Source organism: Ischnura elegans, chromosome 10, assembly GCF_921293095.1.
Source record: "Ischnura elegans chromosome 10, ioIscEleg1.1, whole genome shotgun sequence".
Taxonomy (NCBI): domain Eukaryota; kingdom Metazoa; phylum Arthropoda; class Insecta; order Odonata; family Coenagrionidae; genus Ischnura; species Ischnura elegans.
In genome coordinates, this window is record NC_060255.1 from 104,806,113 (window position 1) to 104,822,583 (window position 16,471).

The 16,471-nt window shown below is 38.8% G+C and overlaps 1 protein-coding gene across 1 annotated transcript in view; it reads left to right on the forward strand.

The window, feature by feature from the left end:
- The first annotated feature begins 1,769 nt into the window (after positions 1–1,769).
- Positions 1,770–16,471, forward strand: part of LOC124166608 — a 77,146-nt gene continuing 62,444 nt past the window's right edge. Inside the window, exons 1-4 of the mRNA XM_046544203.1 lie at positions 1,770–1,945; positions 2,032–3,579; positions 5,587–5,765; positions 8,559–8,828. Of these exons, the coding sequence (XP_046400159.1) occupies positions 1,930–1,945; positions 2,032–3,579; positions 5,587–5,765; positions 8,559–8,828 (2,013 nt within the window). The 5' untranslated portion in view covers positions 1,770–1,929. The remainder of the gene's footprint in view (positions 1,946–2,031; positions 3,580–5,586; positions 5,766–8,558; positions 8,829–16,471) is intronic.

Below are 16,471 nucleotides of genomic sequence, written 5' to 3' on the forward strand. Positions count from 1 at the left end.
GTTTTGGATTTCCCCTCACGATCACCCAATTGCGAACTTGAAAAGAAGTTATTGGCTTAAAAAACTCAACGATTTGATCCATGATCATCAATAATCAGTTTCATGTTGTTATAATATTCGAAGGGGAAGCAGACTGTAATATAAATCTTACATCATGAGGGGGTACGTTTTTAATTAGAATTTCTATCTTACCGGGATAAGTGATTATAACAGACACCATATTCTATATAGAAGCCACAAAATGATCAAATACCTGATAAGTGCTACATGGAAAGGTTGAATTATAATAAATGTGACCGCGTCATTTCACCGCGAGCACATGCAAACCATTATTTAAGCGTTCAGTTTCTCGGAATTTCACTCAATAGATATTAACAAAGTCAAAACTTATGCTTTTGAAAGAAATTCGTTAAGTTTCCAGATAGAGTTAAAGGTGCATAATACACGCTCTACATATCTAAATAAATAATAATACTACAACGGAAATAAAATTCCGATACAATGTAATAATGCAACAGCGGAAAGTATATGACATAATGGAAACTGGAGAGTCTTTTCTTGGTAAACACAGAAAACACAACTGAAAACATCATGATGATTCCGTCATCAAAACACAGACACCGAGACAGAGAATGCACATGTTAACGGACGGCGTTGAGGGGTTAATAATTATTAACCCCTCAACGCCGTCATGCGTACCCAGTACGCTTCCTGACCTACTGTATATAATTTTTTTTCTCCGCCAGATATTGTATTTTAGATTAAAACAAATTGCTCTATCTTTTGAAGAAATGCTTTCCCTCTCCAATAAAATATTCATAACGACTTTAGGCCTTCAGAAATTTTTAAAATGATTCGATGAAATTCCGTTTTAAACCAGCACATTGACGACTTCGGTCGAAAAACTCAACGCCTATATTTATTCAAATCGCTTGAAAAATTATTATATAGTAGCGCACTGCATTATGCAAGTTTACAAAAAATTTTAATGATAATGATCGTATATTATGAACGATATAAATTATTGAATGATAGTATGCCAATAAGGTGAAGTCTTCTTAATCTCATCCGGCCGCTGGGATGGTATTTAAATAAATGCCCGCCGCGCTTGAGGGGTTAATTACCGATCCTAGAGATATGAAGCTACTGCATTTGAAATGATATCGCTTTCAGAAACTCCGGTAAATATCCGCTTCCGTCACACACCTTTAGAATTTGTTTTCGAGAGCAATTTGCATTTCAGCAAAAATAACGTGTCACAGTTTCATGATGCTATTTCTACAACTATGTGAATTTTGCCAACGATAAATTTAAAAAGGTAGAGCATAACCTGCACTTCACGTGATATAAATTTCGTGGCGATACGTACAAAAAAAAGGCTTTGGAAAATATTTTCATGCTCTGTGAGATGGAAGCGGAGACATTACTGAACGCAAACCATGCTTTCCTTATATCTATTATTTACGCGTGTAGAGACACATTTTCGCCCCCAGGAAAATTTCCCCTCGTAGTATACTTAAATGTGCACCCCCACATAACGCAGTGGTTCACCATTCTTCTTTTAAAAAGCTCCAAAAGCAGGAAAAGTAGCCTCTCAAATACACGTGTGTTAATGGCACATGAGCAACGGTCGGTGAAAGCAAGATGGCTAGTTGCGCAAAATTCTTCTGCCGGCCGGCTTCAGCGCCACCGTGAGGAAAACATAGGCATTGCCAATCTATTGTATATATCTGTGGTCTAAGGCGTCTAAGGTCTAAGGGAAAAACAAGTTACAGCTGAGGAGCGTCATTCAAGCCGGGCGAACGCACGTGGGGTATTCTTAGAGATATGAAGAAGTATTGTTTTAACCTGACTGTTCTGGTAATGCGTTGATTGCCGTTTACGTGGTAACAAGTTCGTTTTTTATATAGTCTAATTCTGGAAGCCGGCATGGATTCAGCAAGAGGTTGGTGGCAGTTATAACATCAATGTTTACATACTCGATGCTCTTGTTTTGAGTTGCTTGGAATAATTAATGTCTTATTATTTCAGAATTATCGCAGTTACTGAGGAATGACGATATCCTGTTAAAGAAAAGGATTAATTTGGCCAGAAATATCTTCTTGTCCTCTCGTATATCAGTTCAATCAACTGACAATGTAATGGGTGGCAAAGAAAATGTATCAGTGGAATGGCTCTGTTATGTCATTGGAAAAGGACTTTCCATCGAGGATGCTTGGGACGCATTAGGGGAGTGCATACTCAGTCGTCGTCTGGAGGTCAAACATGTGTACATCACCTCAAGTACTCGCTCCTTGCTGGTGTCCACTATGTGCGAGTTGATGAAGAATGAAACTGTTTTGTTTGGTTCTTCCAACCGCGGTATTTCCCTGATCACTTGCGGTTTGAGGTTGTTAGATGTACCTATTTTTACCCGGCACTTTTCTCAGGCCATTAGTGATTACGCTTTATTGATGGGTACTATGCTTAAATTCATCATAACCCTAGGACCTGATTTCTCATCAAATTTGTGCCGAAAAATATTGCATTCCCTAACTGCGTTCTCGAGGAAGTTTTATTTAAACGAAAAGTTTCGAAACTTGTTTAGTTGTTATGTAGTATCACCCTTATCCAAAGTGCTCGAGAATGTGGAAAGCTCGCCTGATATTCGTCAGAATGAGATGGACTTCCTTAGGTGTGTTCATTTGACCTACTTTCCCAGGATTATTCTTAGGGAAGAAGAGGATCTGTTAACTCGTGTTCTACATGACATAATTAAAAAACTTGGAGTTTCAATGAAGACGGATATAACTTTGGTCCAAGCCCTACTTAAGGCTTCTAAAACTCTTGACTGTGATGATTTTTTGCCACTGTTAAGTCTCATGTTCAGGTCTTATATATGTAGTTGTCCAAAGGATTCGGAAAGGCACGGTGAATCCTTCCTGCTTTTGTGCTGTCTCTTTGGATTCAGACCAACCATTGTAAACGATCGGCCTGTGTTCTCCGATAGAGAGTCCTACGTCGATTCTTCTTTTCCGACCATTGCATACCCCAGCAAGGATTTTGCCTTGAAGTCCTTGAAAGTTTTGCTGGTTGCTCTGAATGCTGAGAATGTAAGTACAAATGTGGATGTTGTCGGCCATCCTTGCATTGCGTGGCTGAGGGCCCTGTGTGAGAATGTCATCTCTCAAGGCATAAACGATCCAGCCATCGAAGTGTTGACGGCCCTCTCTGAGTTGGACCCTAATGTTTTGGACCCGCTGTCCCGCGAGGTGATCGGCGCCGTGATGATGAGGCGCAACGCCTCCACCTCCAACCACTACACTTGCTTCCTCTCCAGTCTGCTGAGTTCTTCCGTCAAAGTTCATCGCATTCAAAAACTGGCGTCCCGCCTCCTGTCCAGTGCCAAAGAAGAGCTGCTTCGGGACGCGAGCATCGGTTCAAAGGTCACGCCGGCGTTCGTCTTCCCCCGCGCGTTTCTCCTGGAGTTGCGTGAGAGTATGCAGCATCTGAGGGTCACGCAGGCCCTGGCCATGCTGAAGACACTCATGTTCCATTTACTCGAGGACTGCATTATTCCAATGGAGAGTGGACAAAGAGGTATTCTTAAAATGGGTGTTTATTTTAAAATTCATTTTATTACATGAAGGCTATTCCCTGGTGGAAACAGGAGAGTTGAAATAAATGAATGGCAAGCCTACCTACCTGGGAGGAAATTGAAGGTACAGAAAATGCCCTTATAGGATACAAAACATACACTGAGACCAATGCCATGCTACTAACAAATGAAACATGAACAGAAGGACCTTTTGAACCACAATGACATAAACCAAGAATAGAGGAACTCTTATTATTAAAAAATTTAACATTTGTGGGGAAGGTCTTAAAAATTTCCTAAGCTACTGTCAGTAAAGAAAAGCAAGGGGAGCACTATCGTCTAAATGAGGCATTAAATTTCAATGCAACAAAAAGTATACGAAAGAGAATTTATTTCTGCATTGGATCATTTAATTTTTTTTAAATTCTATGTCATAGTATCTCCTGAAAGTAATTTTTTCTAAAAAAAGTTCCCATTTTTTTGTGCATAAAAATCAAGTTGCCCAACTTGGAGCACTTGGTGCTCCTATAGTTTATATTCCAATAACATGGAATTTTGATGTAAGAAAGCCAGATCTATTATTCACAGTTTTTAGCAGAAAATTGTTAAAATCATATTGCAAAGTTTGTTTACTATGATTTCTAACTTGCTTCGGCATTATTGGCATGTAAGTAAAGAACAGAATGTTCCATTATGATTCATAATATTCCTGGGACTAAATTATTATTTTTGGGATCAAAGTGGGATGATCAACAGACACGAATGCTAAGATTGGTTTGTCCTTTCATTTCTCCAAACAGCTAATCTTCTAACTCTTAGATAATAAGTCCTCCGTTGAACATCTCCTTCTCTGTGCATCTCACCCGAGGCCGTTCTTCCATTCCTCCTGTCTTTGAACAATAATTTTCATTGTATTCATACTATCGTATATCATGACGTGGGCGATTCAATTGACTACTCTGCCTGTCCCTTCAACTTGAAAATTCTTGAACTGGCCACCTGATAGTGCCTTATTCATTTCCATTGTCCTATGTCACATGTCCCTACTTAATTCTGTGATTAATGACAGCCCTCACATTGACCACCTGTAGGAATATCCATTACCTTTGTTTTTAATTTACTCTGCCTTAAATGTTCAGTACCATTCCTCTGAAATACTCCCATTCTTTTCTCTTCACATCCCAATTTGAAACTTTTGCAGCGATTGCTTAGACCTAAATTCAGCATCATTCCATTAGGAAATACATAAGGGAAATCTAAGAGCTGTATTTGAAAAACCATCTGCTCCTGAACCTTAATTTTTCCATTTAAATTATGTGCTAATTTCATGATGAATAATTGTGGGATAGTAATGTTGTATTTTAATAATGTAAGAAATCAATTATAGGATATTTTTGTTCCATTGTGGAGAGGGTGTGAAAGGTATGCAACACTGTGTGCTGTACTTAAACATTGTTAGTCAAATATCAAGCTGCGGTGAATTCAGAATTTCCCGTTGATTTCTGGTGGATGTCTGGAAGTGGGAATATTACAAAAGTAGAGGACTGTCTGTGTTTACAGTGGACTGTAAAGATTTTGAAATGGGTAAATATTTATGGTTAAATAAGGTATGGATTAAGCCACGACACAAAATGAAGCCTCAAAGCGTTCACCCAATGTGGGCTGATAGCGATGGCATGGCCTCCGGTGACTCAATTCCTGTGCTTGTGTTTCCAGGTCTTCGGCAATATGTTCAAAGGGAGACATGCACTCAAAGTCACTCCCTTCTTAAAGGAAAAACAGAGCGTAACCGAAAGTGCAGTGGCACCACTAGGAGGTGGCGTAGCTCAACCGCAACAATTCAATCACTCAACCCTAGTACCTTGACTTCATCTCTGTCTGTGATAGAACTTGATCATTTTCTTATTTTTTCCCTGTGAAAACCAGTCCTGAATTTTTTTGTTGAATTATTTGATATAAAGCACATTGGCAATGATGGGCGTCCTTATCACAAGTTTTTCTTTTTGCAGGTGCGTCGTCTGTTCTTCTATTGCAGTTGGCCAAATGTATTTTCTGTGAATTCATGGTTGGATACAAAGCTATTGATCCCAACATCCCAGAACTTCAGTCGGAAAAATTCATGTCACTGATGTCAGAATTGGGCAGTTCCTTAGGAAGATTAGGCCGGGCCCTGCTCCTGGAAAAGCATGTGAGTGTTACTTATTTTGCTGCTGTCCAACGTCATTGCACATAAATTTTGTAAGCATTGCAGTTACGAGATAGAGGGAGATACAATACCCAGTAATACATCAGGTGATTTGATTTGGAAATTGTAGATCCTGAAGCTACTTTGAAGGAAGCAATAGGAAATGACCACATAACGAGGGGTACCCAAAAATAACTGGATGGAAAGTGCTGTGCTCGTCACTCTTATATTTTGGGTTTCTCCCTCTAGATGGGTGTTTATTCACTCTTTCTGAGTCAGTAAATACAGTGCAACCTCGATATAACGACACCCCACGGTACACTAATAAACACTCGCTATAGCGAATTGTCGCTTTACCGGAGGTGGAGCAAATAATAGCCAATATACCTGTTGCGAACAGATATACAGGAACAGGAGTGGTGCGGCGACAGATAAACATCTATCCGATAAACGTAAGCATAAATCCAGACGAAAGGCGATGTTTTTTTGCATCACTAAATTTCCTTACTCAAATAACGACTGACTATTCAAACAATTTATAAGCACCGCACTGAATAAAAATCGTGCAAAGCATTGTTTCGTCAATCATTATATTTATCGAACGACAGTTTACCACATAAATTTAAGACTGAGCACTCCATTAACTTCATTTCTAACAGATCGCTAGCAATTACAGAGGTTAAGGAGTCTTGATGAAAGTCTTCCGGCGGTGAAACCCTCGCTATGGCGAGAGCCAACGCCGAAAGGGTCTCGTAAAAACGAATTTTTTAACACTCTTGTTATAGGGTCAATTGACGGTGCATCGGCTATCTCTCGTTATAGCGGGGGTGTCGCTATAGCCCGTACTCGCTTTAACGAGGTTCCACTGTAAACAGTTTGGCTTTAGATGGTTGTAGTGAGCCCCTGTGACAGTTTTCAATTGAAGAGTTTTTCGAACTCTTTGAATTTGGAAATGGTTAATATTCGAGAACAGCATGCAGGGTTGAAGTTTTGTTTACTACTCGGTGAAATTGCATCAAAAGTGGTTGATATGTTGTCAACAGCTTGCACAGAACTCACCTTGAAAATAACTTAAGGGTGCAAGTGGTATTCGCGATTCAAATGCAGTAACATGTTACAAAAATAGATTCTGAATTTTTGAAAAATTTCTGTAGATTTGCAAATAAGACGAATTGCTACAAAATTCAACCTTGCTTATTGGCTCCTGATCAAACCGTTTTTGGCAAAAAACCGTATGACCCCACTTCCTCACTTACCCTACTTACCAGATCTCAGAACTTGGGATTTCTTTTTGTTCCCTCGGATGAAATGGGTGATGAAAGGGAAGCGTTTGCTATAAACGCAAGGCATCAGAAAGGATGAGTACCAAAGGTGTTTTGCGAAGTGGAAAAAACGTTTGGGCCAACGTGTCGGTGTTAATGGAGAGTACTTTGAAGGTCACTAATATTTGTAATTCAAAAAAATAGTCTGAATTTTTGAAAAAATTCTTCCTGTTATTTTGTGTCCTCCCCATTTGTAATTTTTTGTGAAATTGAAAGGAAATGGAGTGAACTGCTCTGACTTTAAACATTTGTGTCAATTGAGGCTGCAGATGTGAGAATTGGGCTTCACCAATATTTTTAGACTGTATTATGATTGTAGCAAGTAAGGGATGAAGTGAGACGTATTAATCTGTTTTTCTATCTGTCTCCTGCCTCTTCAGCTAGTCATAGTGAACAACGTCTTGCCTCAATCCTTTGCTCTGTAAGTTGTTGGCATCACTCGCTTGCTAAATGCCAAGTGCCTCTCAGTCTCTCACCTACCCCTGGGAGTTGTGTGTGGGCATAATTTGGTTTGCTGCTGTCTACACTCTTGTTAGCGATTCCTTCCCTCAGCCCAAGGTTCTCCCTGTATGAGTAAATGATCAGAGCATCTAATGAGGTCACCAACTCATGAAAAGTGGGGGGCTACCTTTTGTTTTTTTCATTTTTTGATCTTACGAGAATTGGGAAGATTTTTTTTGGGAAGAAGTTTTTCTCCATATCTTTCCATTTCAAGCTTCAGTGAATGGCCTAATTTGAAGATATTGGAAACACAACGATATTCCTCTTGTGGTGTGCCATTGGATGGTAGTGATTTTTCTAATCTCGTATCTTTTATAGGAGTTTAAGGTTGGAATTTCTTCTCCATAGCACGCAAATGACCAAGAGAAAATGCATACATACATAACTCCATGGATCTCTCACTTGAATATAAAGTAATTTTGAGATTACTTCCAGTTGTGGAAGGGAATATGTAACATTTAATTTTTTTGCACATTTCTAAACCCCCTTTCTGCTCCCCCATGAAAGGATCTTTTTTCAAATCATTTAAATCACATCCACCAAAGGAGAAATTCCTTGTAAATGATGTGAAATTTACCAAAATCATGCTTTTCTTCTTGTGTGGAATTCCTCATACCCCAACTGTTAGCAGTTGAACTAAGAATATTTTTTCCTGATTCTAGTAATTAATGAAGAATTCTAATGGATCTCAGGCCTTAGAACTTATTTTTCTATCTGAAAGTCATGGTCAATAGTAACTCAAAATACTGGAATGAGAAAAAATTGCCAAACTGGCCTTCCCTCTTGGTGCAAATGACCTTGGTAATCTCCTGCAAAACCAAACAACCACTGAATATTCTCTCTTGTTGTTTTCATGTAAGGCTGGATAGTTTTGAAATAGTACACTTTATGCTACTACAATCCAAGCACTGCCTGAATATTGGTTGGAGGCCACTTTTGTGTCTTTCTGAGTGTGTTGTTTTTTTTCCTTCAGAGTCCAGACACAATGGGGGCCTTCCTTGAGCTGTCCGTGTGTTGGGGTGACCTGTACATGTTGCTGCTCTTCTACCAGCCGGATAAAGCGTGCACTTCCACGGAGGTGTCTGTCGCCCTTCCGTCCCTCTCGTCTCCCCAGTTTTGTGGCAATTCAGCCGGCACGGCCACGGACTTCTCCTGCCTTCACCCTCACTTGACGGAGGGGGAGTGGAGTCACCTGGTGGAGAGGATTGTCAATTTTGGGGACAACGCTTGCAAGGAGATGCTGGTAATCCCATGCACTGCTGCATTTACTTGATATCAATGCCTTTTTTACAAAATATCCAACAAATGAAGTGAGTTATTAGATCACTGCATGTACATGATAGAAAGGGATCAGATGAGGAGAAATCATTTCATTATTGGAAGTGGTTTCTGGTGTCCTTTTGTTGAAGGATTTGGATAATGATGATTCAAGATAGTGTGTCCGCTAACCTCGAAAACTGGAAAAACTCGTCAATGGTGGTTAAGCTCTGTCCAGACGTTCCATCTCTTCCGTCTCTCTTCCCTCATAAATTCTCTTCCAGACCACATGGACCCATTCTCACTTGGTTGCCACTCTTTTATAAAACAAAATCTTTCCTACCTTAATAGAAACTCTTTAGGCCAATAAGATTACTTTCAATGCTTTGTTTTTTATTTAAATTTAGTATGTTTAATTTCGTTTTTTTATGTTTGTTATACTATGCCACTATAAACTGGTCAATATGCTGTATGATGACTACGTGATAAATAAATAAGCATCTCTTGGAAAGAGGACATACTTGCAAGTTTGAAAGAGAAATCCTGCACCTTGAAATGAAGGGCAAAAAATTAGGCGCTCTGGGAATTATGGCTGTTCGTGAACTCAAAAATGGGAAAACAGGAACATTGGGAGAGACATGAAGGACAACCCCCTCCGCTCTCCCTTGCCATTACTCACCATAGAATTTCAAGGGCTGAGGTATATTATTGCTTGTAGAGGTGAGGAGCGTCATTGATTCAGAGTTGAGGGACCATTTGCTGCTAGCTCACATCTCCACCAAATGAGAGGCTGGACCCCAACTTGAGTACCTCCACCATTGACCATCTAAAAGTTCCTGGGATCCAAGGGTATTTTAAAATTTTATGTGGCCACCAACCCTTCGTACTTAACCTCACTCAACCATAGTTTTCAAGGGGGAGAAATTGAAGACTGACACGGGGTCAACACCCAGGAGAAGAAGAGCATCTGAGATAAGGTCTCCATGCTGGAGCACTCTAAGTATTGCATTCATGAAGACTGTGAAGATGCACGTGCTACCCTCACCCTGAAATTTCATTCTCCCGAGTCCATAAAAACGACCCTTCCTCTCACAGCCTTCAATATTCCCACTTCTCGACACCCAAAAGCCATCCTTCATCTTACACCATTTCCTTTAGCAGTTGGGCATATAGAAAAAAATAGCTGTACAAGATGCACTTGAGAAAGTTTCTGTAAGAACAAAATGTGTTCTGGAAAAATATATTAATTGGAAGTATTGCAATGCCTCATTTAACCAAAACTGGGAAAACCTACAAATTCAGCCCCAGCTTCAAGTAGGATGTGAATAATGCCTTTCCATGTACAGTAAACTCTTGATTTTACGAAGTCAGTGGGACCGGAAAATCGTCACTTCGTAAAATCGAGTTTCGTAAATTCAAACCTTTTTCATAAGTCACGAAAAAAATGTTCGCTTTTGTTTCTTCCGCCGTTTTTGTCTGTGGTGGTCTTATTTAAATGTTTTCGGTGGTTATTCTCGGTATAATTAATAGAAAAGGCTTTTTGTTATCGATTTATGATGTGAAAAATCGTTAAATAATTATACCACCATAAAATTCCCATTTCTTGTTCATACTTCAACATCAACGATCGCTTAAGAAATTCCCGACCAGTTTAGAAAACGTAATCAAATAATGAGTTGCAAAGTTTATTTTAAGAGTTTAATGTTATAAATTTGTGGTTAGGAGTGAATAATAACTATTAAGTTCGCGTAAGATAGATATTTGTTTCCAGCACCCACGGAATGTTAGCGGCAGCCGGCCTAACCGCCATTTATGTCACCCTCTATCGCTCAGTGACGAGAAAAAAAAGAAAAACGAGGGCCTTAACCTGTTTCCAAAATAACCTTCGTAAGTTAATATTTCGAGTTACTCTGTATATTCAGTTGAATGTGCTATCTTTTCCATTGGTTATTTTTGTTGAGATTCAGTTACGATTCTAAATTTCGTAGGATATGATTATCTTCTGGCAAATATTTGAAGTAAATTCTGTTTGAGCTCTCCGTCCAGATACTGTGCTCCATCATCTTCGCAGACGTTGCTACGAAAGACTTTATTCTTCATCCGGACCATATTCTTCATACCGGGTGTGAAGTGCTATGTTCATATAGTATTTCTCTCTCTTCTTTTATGCCGACAGGAGCAAGGTTCCAACCGGAAAACGACAGGAGAAACATCTTCCATTATCGGAGAAATAAAGAGGGAAACATTATTATCCGCATTGATTGTTTTTCTACAAGAGATGTTTCATCATTTCTCAACGTGTGTGAAGTATTGGTTCACTTGCATGAATTCCCAAAAATGACACGCAAAAACCTGTACATTCACCTCATTTACTTTTCGTGTCCCTTTTTCCTCCGTATTGAAAGTTATGCAAAGAATCATTGACGTAGAGAAAAGATTTTCTTAGCTTTAGCACTAAAAATAGTTGCGCAATAATCGTAAATAAATATAGTGAGGAAAGAGCAAAGAAAATAATTTCAATTGAAACGTCAGCAGAGAAGAAGAGAGAGAATTATAAGCATGGCACCATTTCCCTGATAGTGGAAGATACTTCTTCAGCCTCTCTCCTGTTAATAACTTACCCCCTTTGCAGGTAAAGATGAACCATGCCCTTCTCCACAATCGGGGAACGTTCCCAGTGGGTGGGGTGAATAAGAGTGGGATGGGGATTGCCTGAGGAAAGAAGTGTGGTCAGCACAAAGGAGTGGTGAACAGTGGTGAAGGGGGCAGGAGAAAGAAGGGTGGGGAAATGGCCTTCAGCTCTGCCTCAGTCTACGTTTGGGGGCCGTATTTTTTGTGACGCACTCGACCTCTGTCACCTTAGGGGGGAGGGAGTGAATGGGAAATGCTGGGGAAGGAGGGGTTTGGGATGCGTAAGATGGGTGTCAGCAAAATCAGCAGAAGGTCGCGGGAGGAAGTAAACAAAGACTTTGGAAAGAAAGATCACTCGGCATGGGAGAACGGGGAGACGCGCGAGAAGAAAGTTCACGGTTAGAAGTGCGTCTTCATTACGAGTAGACTGAAAAATAAGTTGGTGGTTAACAGAGCCCAATACTTAAGATATTTAAGTTGTTTATTCAGGAAGGCCGTTATATACACGAAAAGATACTACTAAAATATCAAATATTTTTTTTCCTTTTTGCCCTTCTCCATCGCCGCTTCCACCATGGTTTCTCACTTGCATAAATGGGAATGAAATTGGGGACCTAACTCATTAGCCAGATCAATATATCTTAATGTTTGGAGGGCAGCGGGTACTTCTTTTTTATTTGGTGAAATTACTTCACTTTCATCTTCGTCGTCACTGCTATTATGACTAGTCCCGGCCGCTGCTTCTTACGACGCATGTACCGGCGTCCCATTGTCGCAAGCCCGGAGATCATCGTCAAGGGCAATATAATCGTTTGATGTTGCACGCTGCGCTCTTCCTGCTTTTTCCAAGAATTTTTCAAAATCATCTTTTAAGCCTCTTAATCTCCTCCGCGATTTTATCCGCTGCTGCTTCCTGAATGTATAACGTAACGAATCAACCATAGCCGTGATATTATAGCAGTAGAATTACTAGTAGGCTAGTTGTATCAATTACCAACCTCGAGAACATCCTCCTGATGCGCTATCAAAGGGAATCCGGCCGATTTCCAGCAATTTGCGATTGTAGTGGAGGAAATAAAGTACGTCTTTGAACCGTGTTTCTGCGATGAAAAATGACAATTTTATTAACTTGGCCATTTTAGCAAAGTTAACAAAGTCGTTATTCCTCATCGCAGAAACACGGTTCAGAGACGTACTTGAATGCCTGATAGGCAGGAGTGCGATGCAAACAATTATTTTTGATGATGGCATTGATTGATAGATTTTCAAAATGCAGTCAGAGCGGTCACTTTTGGGGAGAAAAGGCCCCACGCTCAGAGGGTCGCATAGAGGGGCCAGCGAGGGTGAGCTCGTCGAGGAAAGGGTCCCGGATTAGGGACCCTTCGAAGTGCTTCGGCGAAGAGTAGTCAAGTAGTCTTCGAAGTACGTTCACAGCAGCCTGCCTTGCGAACGTACCAGGTACGTTCACAGCAGTGCAAAGGGTTAATTAGGAGTGTACGAAATACCCCGCTCGACCTTCCTGACATGTTAAACTACGAAGTATTGTCGATGCGATGTTTACGAATAGGCACGTAAATAGGGGCATTATATCGCTCGCGATATTTTAATTAAGTCCTACTTCCCCTAAATTCCCACCCTGAGGTTTTAGGCCTTTCTCTCCAAAGTTGCACTATCATTTATGATTTCACACTTTTGATGAACCACAGTTGGAAGCGCTGATTTTTTTTAGCTACTTACGCCGGCGTAACTAGTTTTGTTGACAAATATTTCGCCATAGTTCGTATAAACGAATGCCTTTTGTTCCTGGGGACCGATCCGAGGTTCGTAAATTCGAAACATTTCGTATAATCGAATAGCACCATGTATTTACCATAGGCTTTTCGCTGGGACCGCACTATCACTTCGTATAATCGAAAACTTCGTAAAATCCTGCTTCGTATAATCGAGAGTTTACTGTAGTTTGGCAGGAAAAACTGAATAAAAGAGATTGTGAAGTGGCAATAGTTTTCCTTCTATGCGAAAAATGGGAAAAACTTACTTAAAATTTGTAAATATCAGATTTTATTATTAAAAAATGGTCTTAATGTATTGGAGTTGTGGAATTAGATGAAACAAAAAGGCTGTTTGGTGTGAAAGTGCTTCTTAGCACGGTCGAAAAAGATTTATGGAAAAATCTTTTGATTTGGTAGAAATATTATGTACTTCTAACTTTAGAAGTAGCAAAAATTGGAGTAAAACCAAGTTTTTCTGGATAATTCGGTCAAAAATTGTTTTCTTGAGATGAAAGAAAAACACAATTTTACTTGTATGGTATATTTACCTAGCTGATGGTGCCTACTTATGTTGGGTTTTCACTGTAGTCCCAAAATCCATATCTTAATCCGTTATAAACTTAGGCATAGCTTTTCCCATACCTTTCTATAGTTAACCCGGCAGTGGTCGCGTGGGGTGTCCTAGACACCCCAGCCTTATATAAGCGCTATTTTATCTTGCAATTGTGACTGCAATGACCTGTAACCTCCTCTAGCTGATTTTTTAAGCTTTCTGATGATACATGTAAAAGATTATTATAAAATCAATGTAAGTTTTTAAGAAAAATTACTTTTGTCAAAGCTCTGCAGAGTGGGGTGCACCCGACACCCCACGCAACCGTTCTCGTTATGGTTTGCCGCCTAGTATTTAAAGTCGCCTTGAATATTTTTCATCCATTTTCATCGCATTTGATAGCTACTTTTCTGAAACTGGCCATGAAAGTTGTCTTTTTACGTTTACATCAATAAATATTTATTTATTGGTATATTTTTTGCCTAAATTTATGTAAACAAATAGAAAGTTAGTAATTTCTTATAATGTTCCAGTGATTTTTCTCGAAGTGAGCCACAAAAAATCGATCATGTAGTACGTACAGCACGTTAATTCAGTACACTATGGATTCCTGCAGTCTTTCTAAAAAAAGGAAAAAGCTAATATACTTTGACTTTTGATTGAAAATTTGGATGAGGAATTATTTGTTTCTGATGTCAACTATTGTAGAAAAGGCGATTTTTTAGAAGTGATTTTTTGAAGACTTCGTTCAATTACGTTAGGGCAGTAGTTATTTTAAAAAATCATTATTTACATGTTTCTGTGAATTTACCATTGAAGGTTGGCCTTGTAATACTTACATTCATCGTTTTCAATTCATACTAGATGTCAGCTACCTCTAGAGTAAAAGAAAGAGTCTTTGTCTTTTGAATGAATCTTTGAGGGAAGAAGATTGATTCTGATGAAAAAGAAGATGGGTGTCATGTAGCTGCACATGATACTTTCACTGAACAACAGTGCAGAGATGATGAACTTTTGTAAAAGGGAAGGGAGCTTATGTACGTTGGGACGTATGGAGTTGCAACATGTAATATGCAGGGATCAAGACCAAACATAAGAACATGAAATTGTAGCAGTGTTACTGAGAAGCAAAACTAAATTCAAATTAAATTATATCTGTATTATTATTATAATTATATACTATTAGCAAAATAAATTCAAAACACGAATGGTTTGTTTTCGTATAGTGTTCATTGAAAAAAAGGTAGAGATAATTGTAAATTGCACTAATATTCAGGTAGAAAAAGTCACTGAAAATTATTCTCGTAAGAGAGATAGTGAAACAGATACGAAAGAATATATATATACGATAGTGTTCCTGAATAGAATTTTACTTTTAGCCTGGGCAAATAAAACTGAGTAACCGAATTTTTTATTGTTTTGGAACCAAAATGGATTAGGAGTGGAAATATGTTATTCCCTCATGAGCCATAACATATTTCTCTTTTCCCCTTTATCTTTTCGTTTCGATAACGTGACTGCTAGAGTAGAGAAAATGAAAAGTGGCAAATTAGCACAAAGTAGAGATGTATTTGAGATGTTTGCTCGCAGTACACGGCAACATTATAGAATTGGGCCATGAGAAAAAGCTGATGAGCAATTGATTCCTTTTCAAAGATGTTCATATGGGCAATGTTTACCTTTGAACCCTGCAAAATATAGCATCAAAATTTTTTCATCGGCAAATTCGATTGTATTTGAAGATGTACCTACTCAGGGTGGCAACCAGAGGGTCCATTTTTTGTAGATAACAGTCCAAAAGAGAAGTTAAAGCGAATTTTTTCTTTTGTAAACAGAAACGGAAGGAACGTAATTTGAACAACTGGTTCAATAATATTCCGCAAGCAGATGAAATTCTAAGCAATAATTTGACGGTTGCGGGAACAGTGCACAAAAAATAAAAGAGATTTAGCACTGAAAGTCGTATAAGTAAAAGAAAGAAGAAAATAGCAGCTTATTTTGGTTTAGGAAGAAAAAAGCTCTAGTTTCCTGTATTGTAAAATGGTCGAATGTAATTCTTTCGCCAACAATTCATACAGCTATTTCTGTCAATGAATCCAAGACGAACAGATAATAAAAGAAAACAGGAAATATTGACCTTTTCTAACTGCACTGAAGGAGGTCTAGCCACATTAGACAAAATAGGCAGCACCTATCATACAAACAGAAACATCAGTAGATGGTCCATGGCCATTTTCTTTCATTTGCCAAACACTGCTGACATCAGTGCATTTGTTATACCTAGGTATTCCAATTCAATATCACATTGCAAAGAAGTTTTCTTCGTGAGATAACTCGATCGTTAACTTTTCCATACAGTATAATTAAATCCATATTGAACACGATCTCTAGAGACTTGAAAAATAGAGGAATATGCGTAAAATGAGCCTGAGAAAAGGATGAGGATAAAACGAAAAAAAATTTGGAAGATGTGTTTTTTTCCAACAGATATAAAAACAAAAATATACTGTGAACTGTGTTAGAAACTTATGCGTGGTACACATTTGCTGAAAAATTTGAGAAGTGATTATAATTAAGTAAATAGTTTATTTGATTTATTTTCTACATTCTTTAGATTCAATAAAACTTTTCAATAGCGCGAAATTGAACTTCTGTTGAAGACTACATATTTCT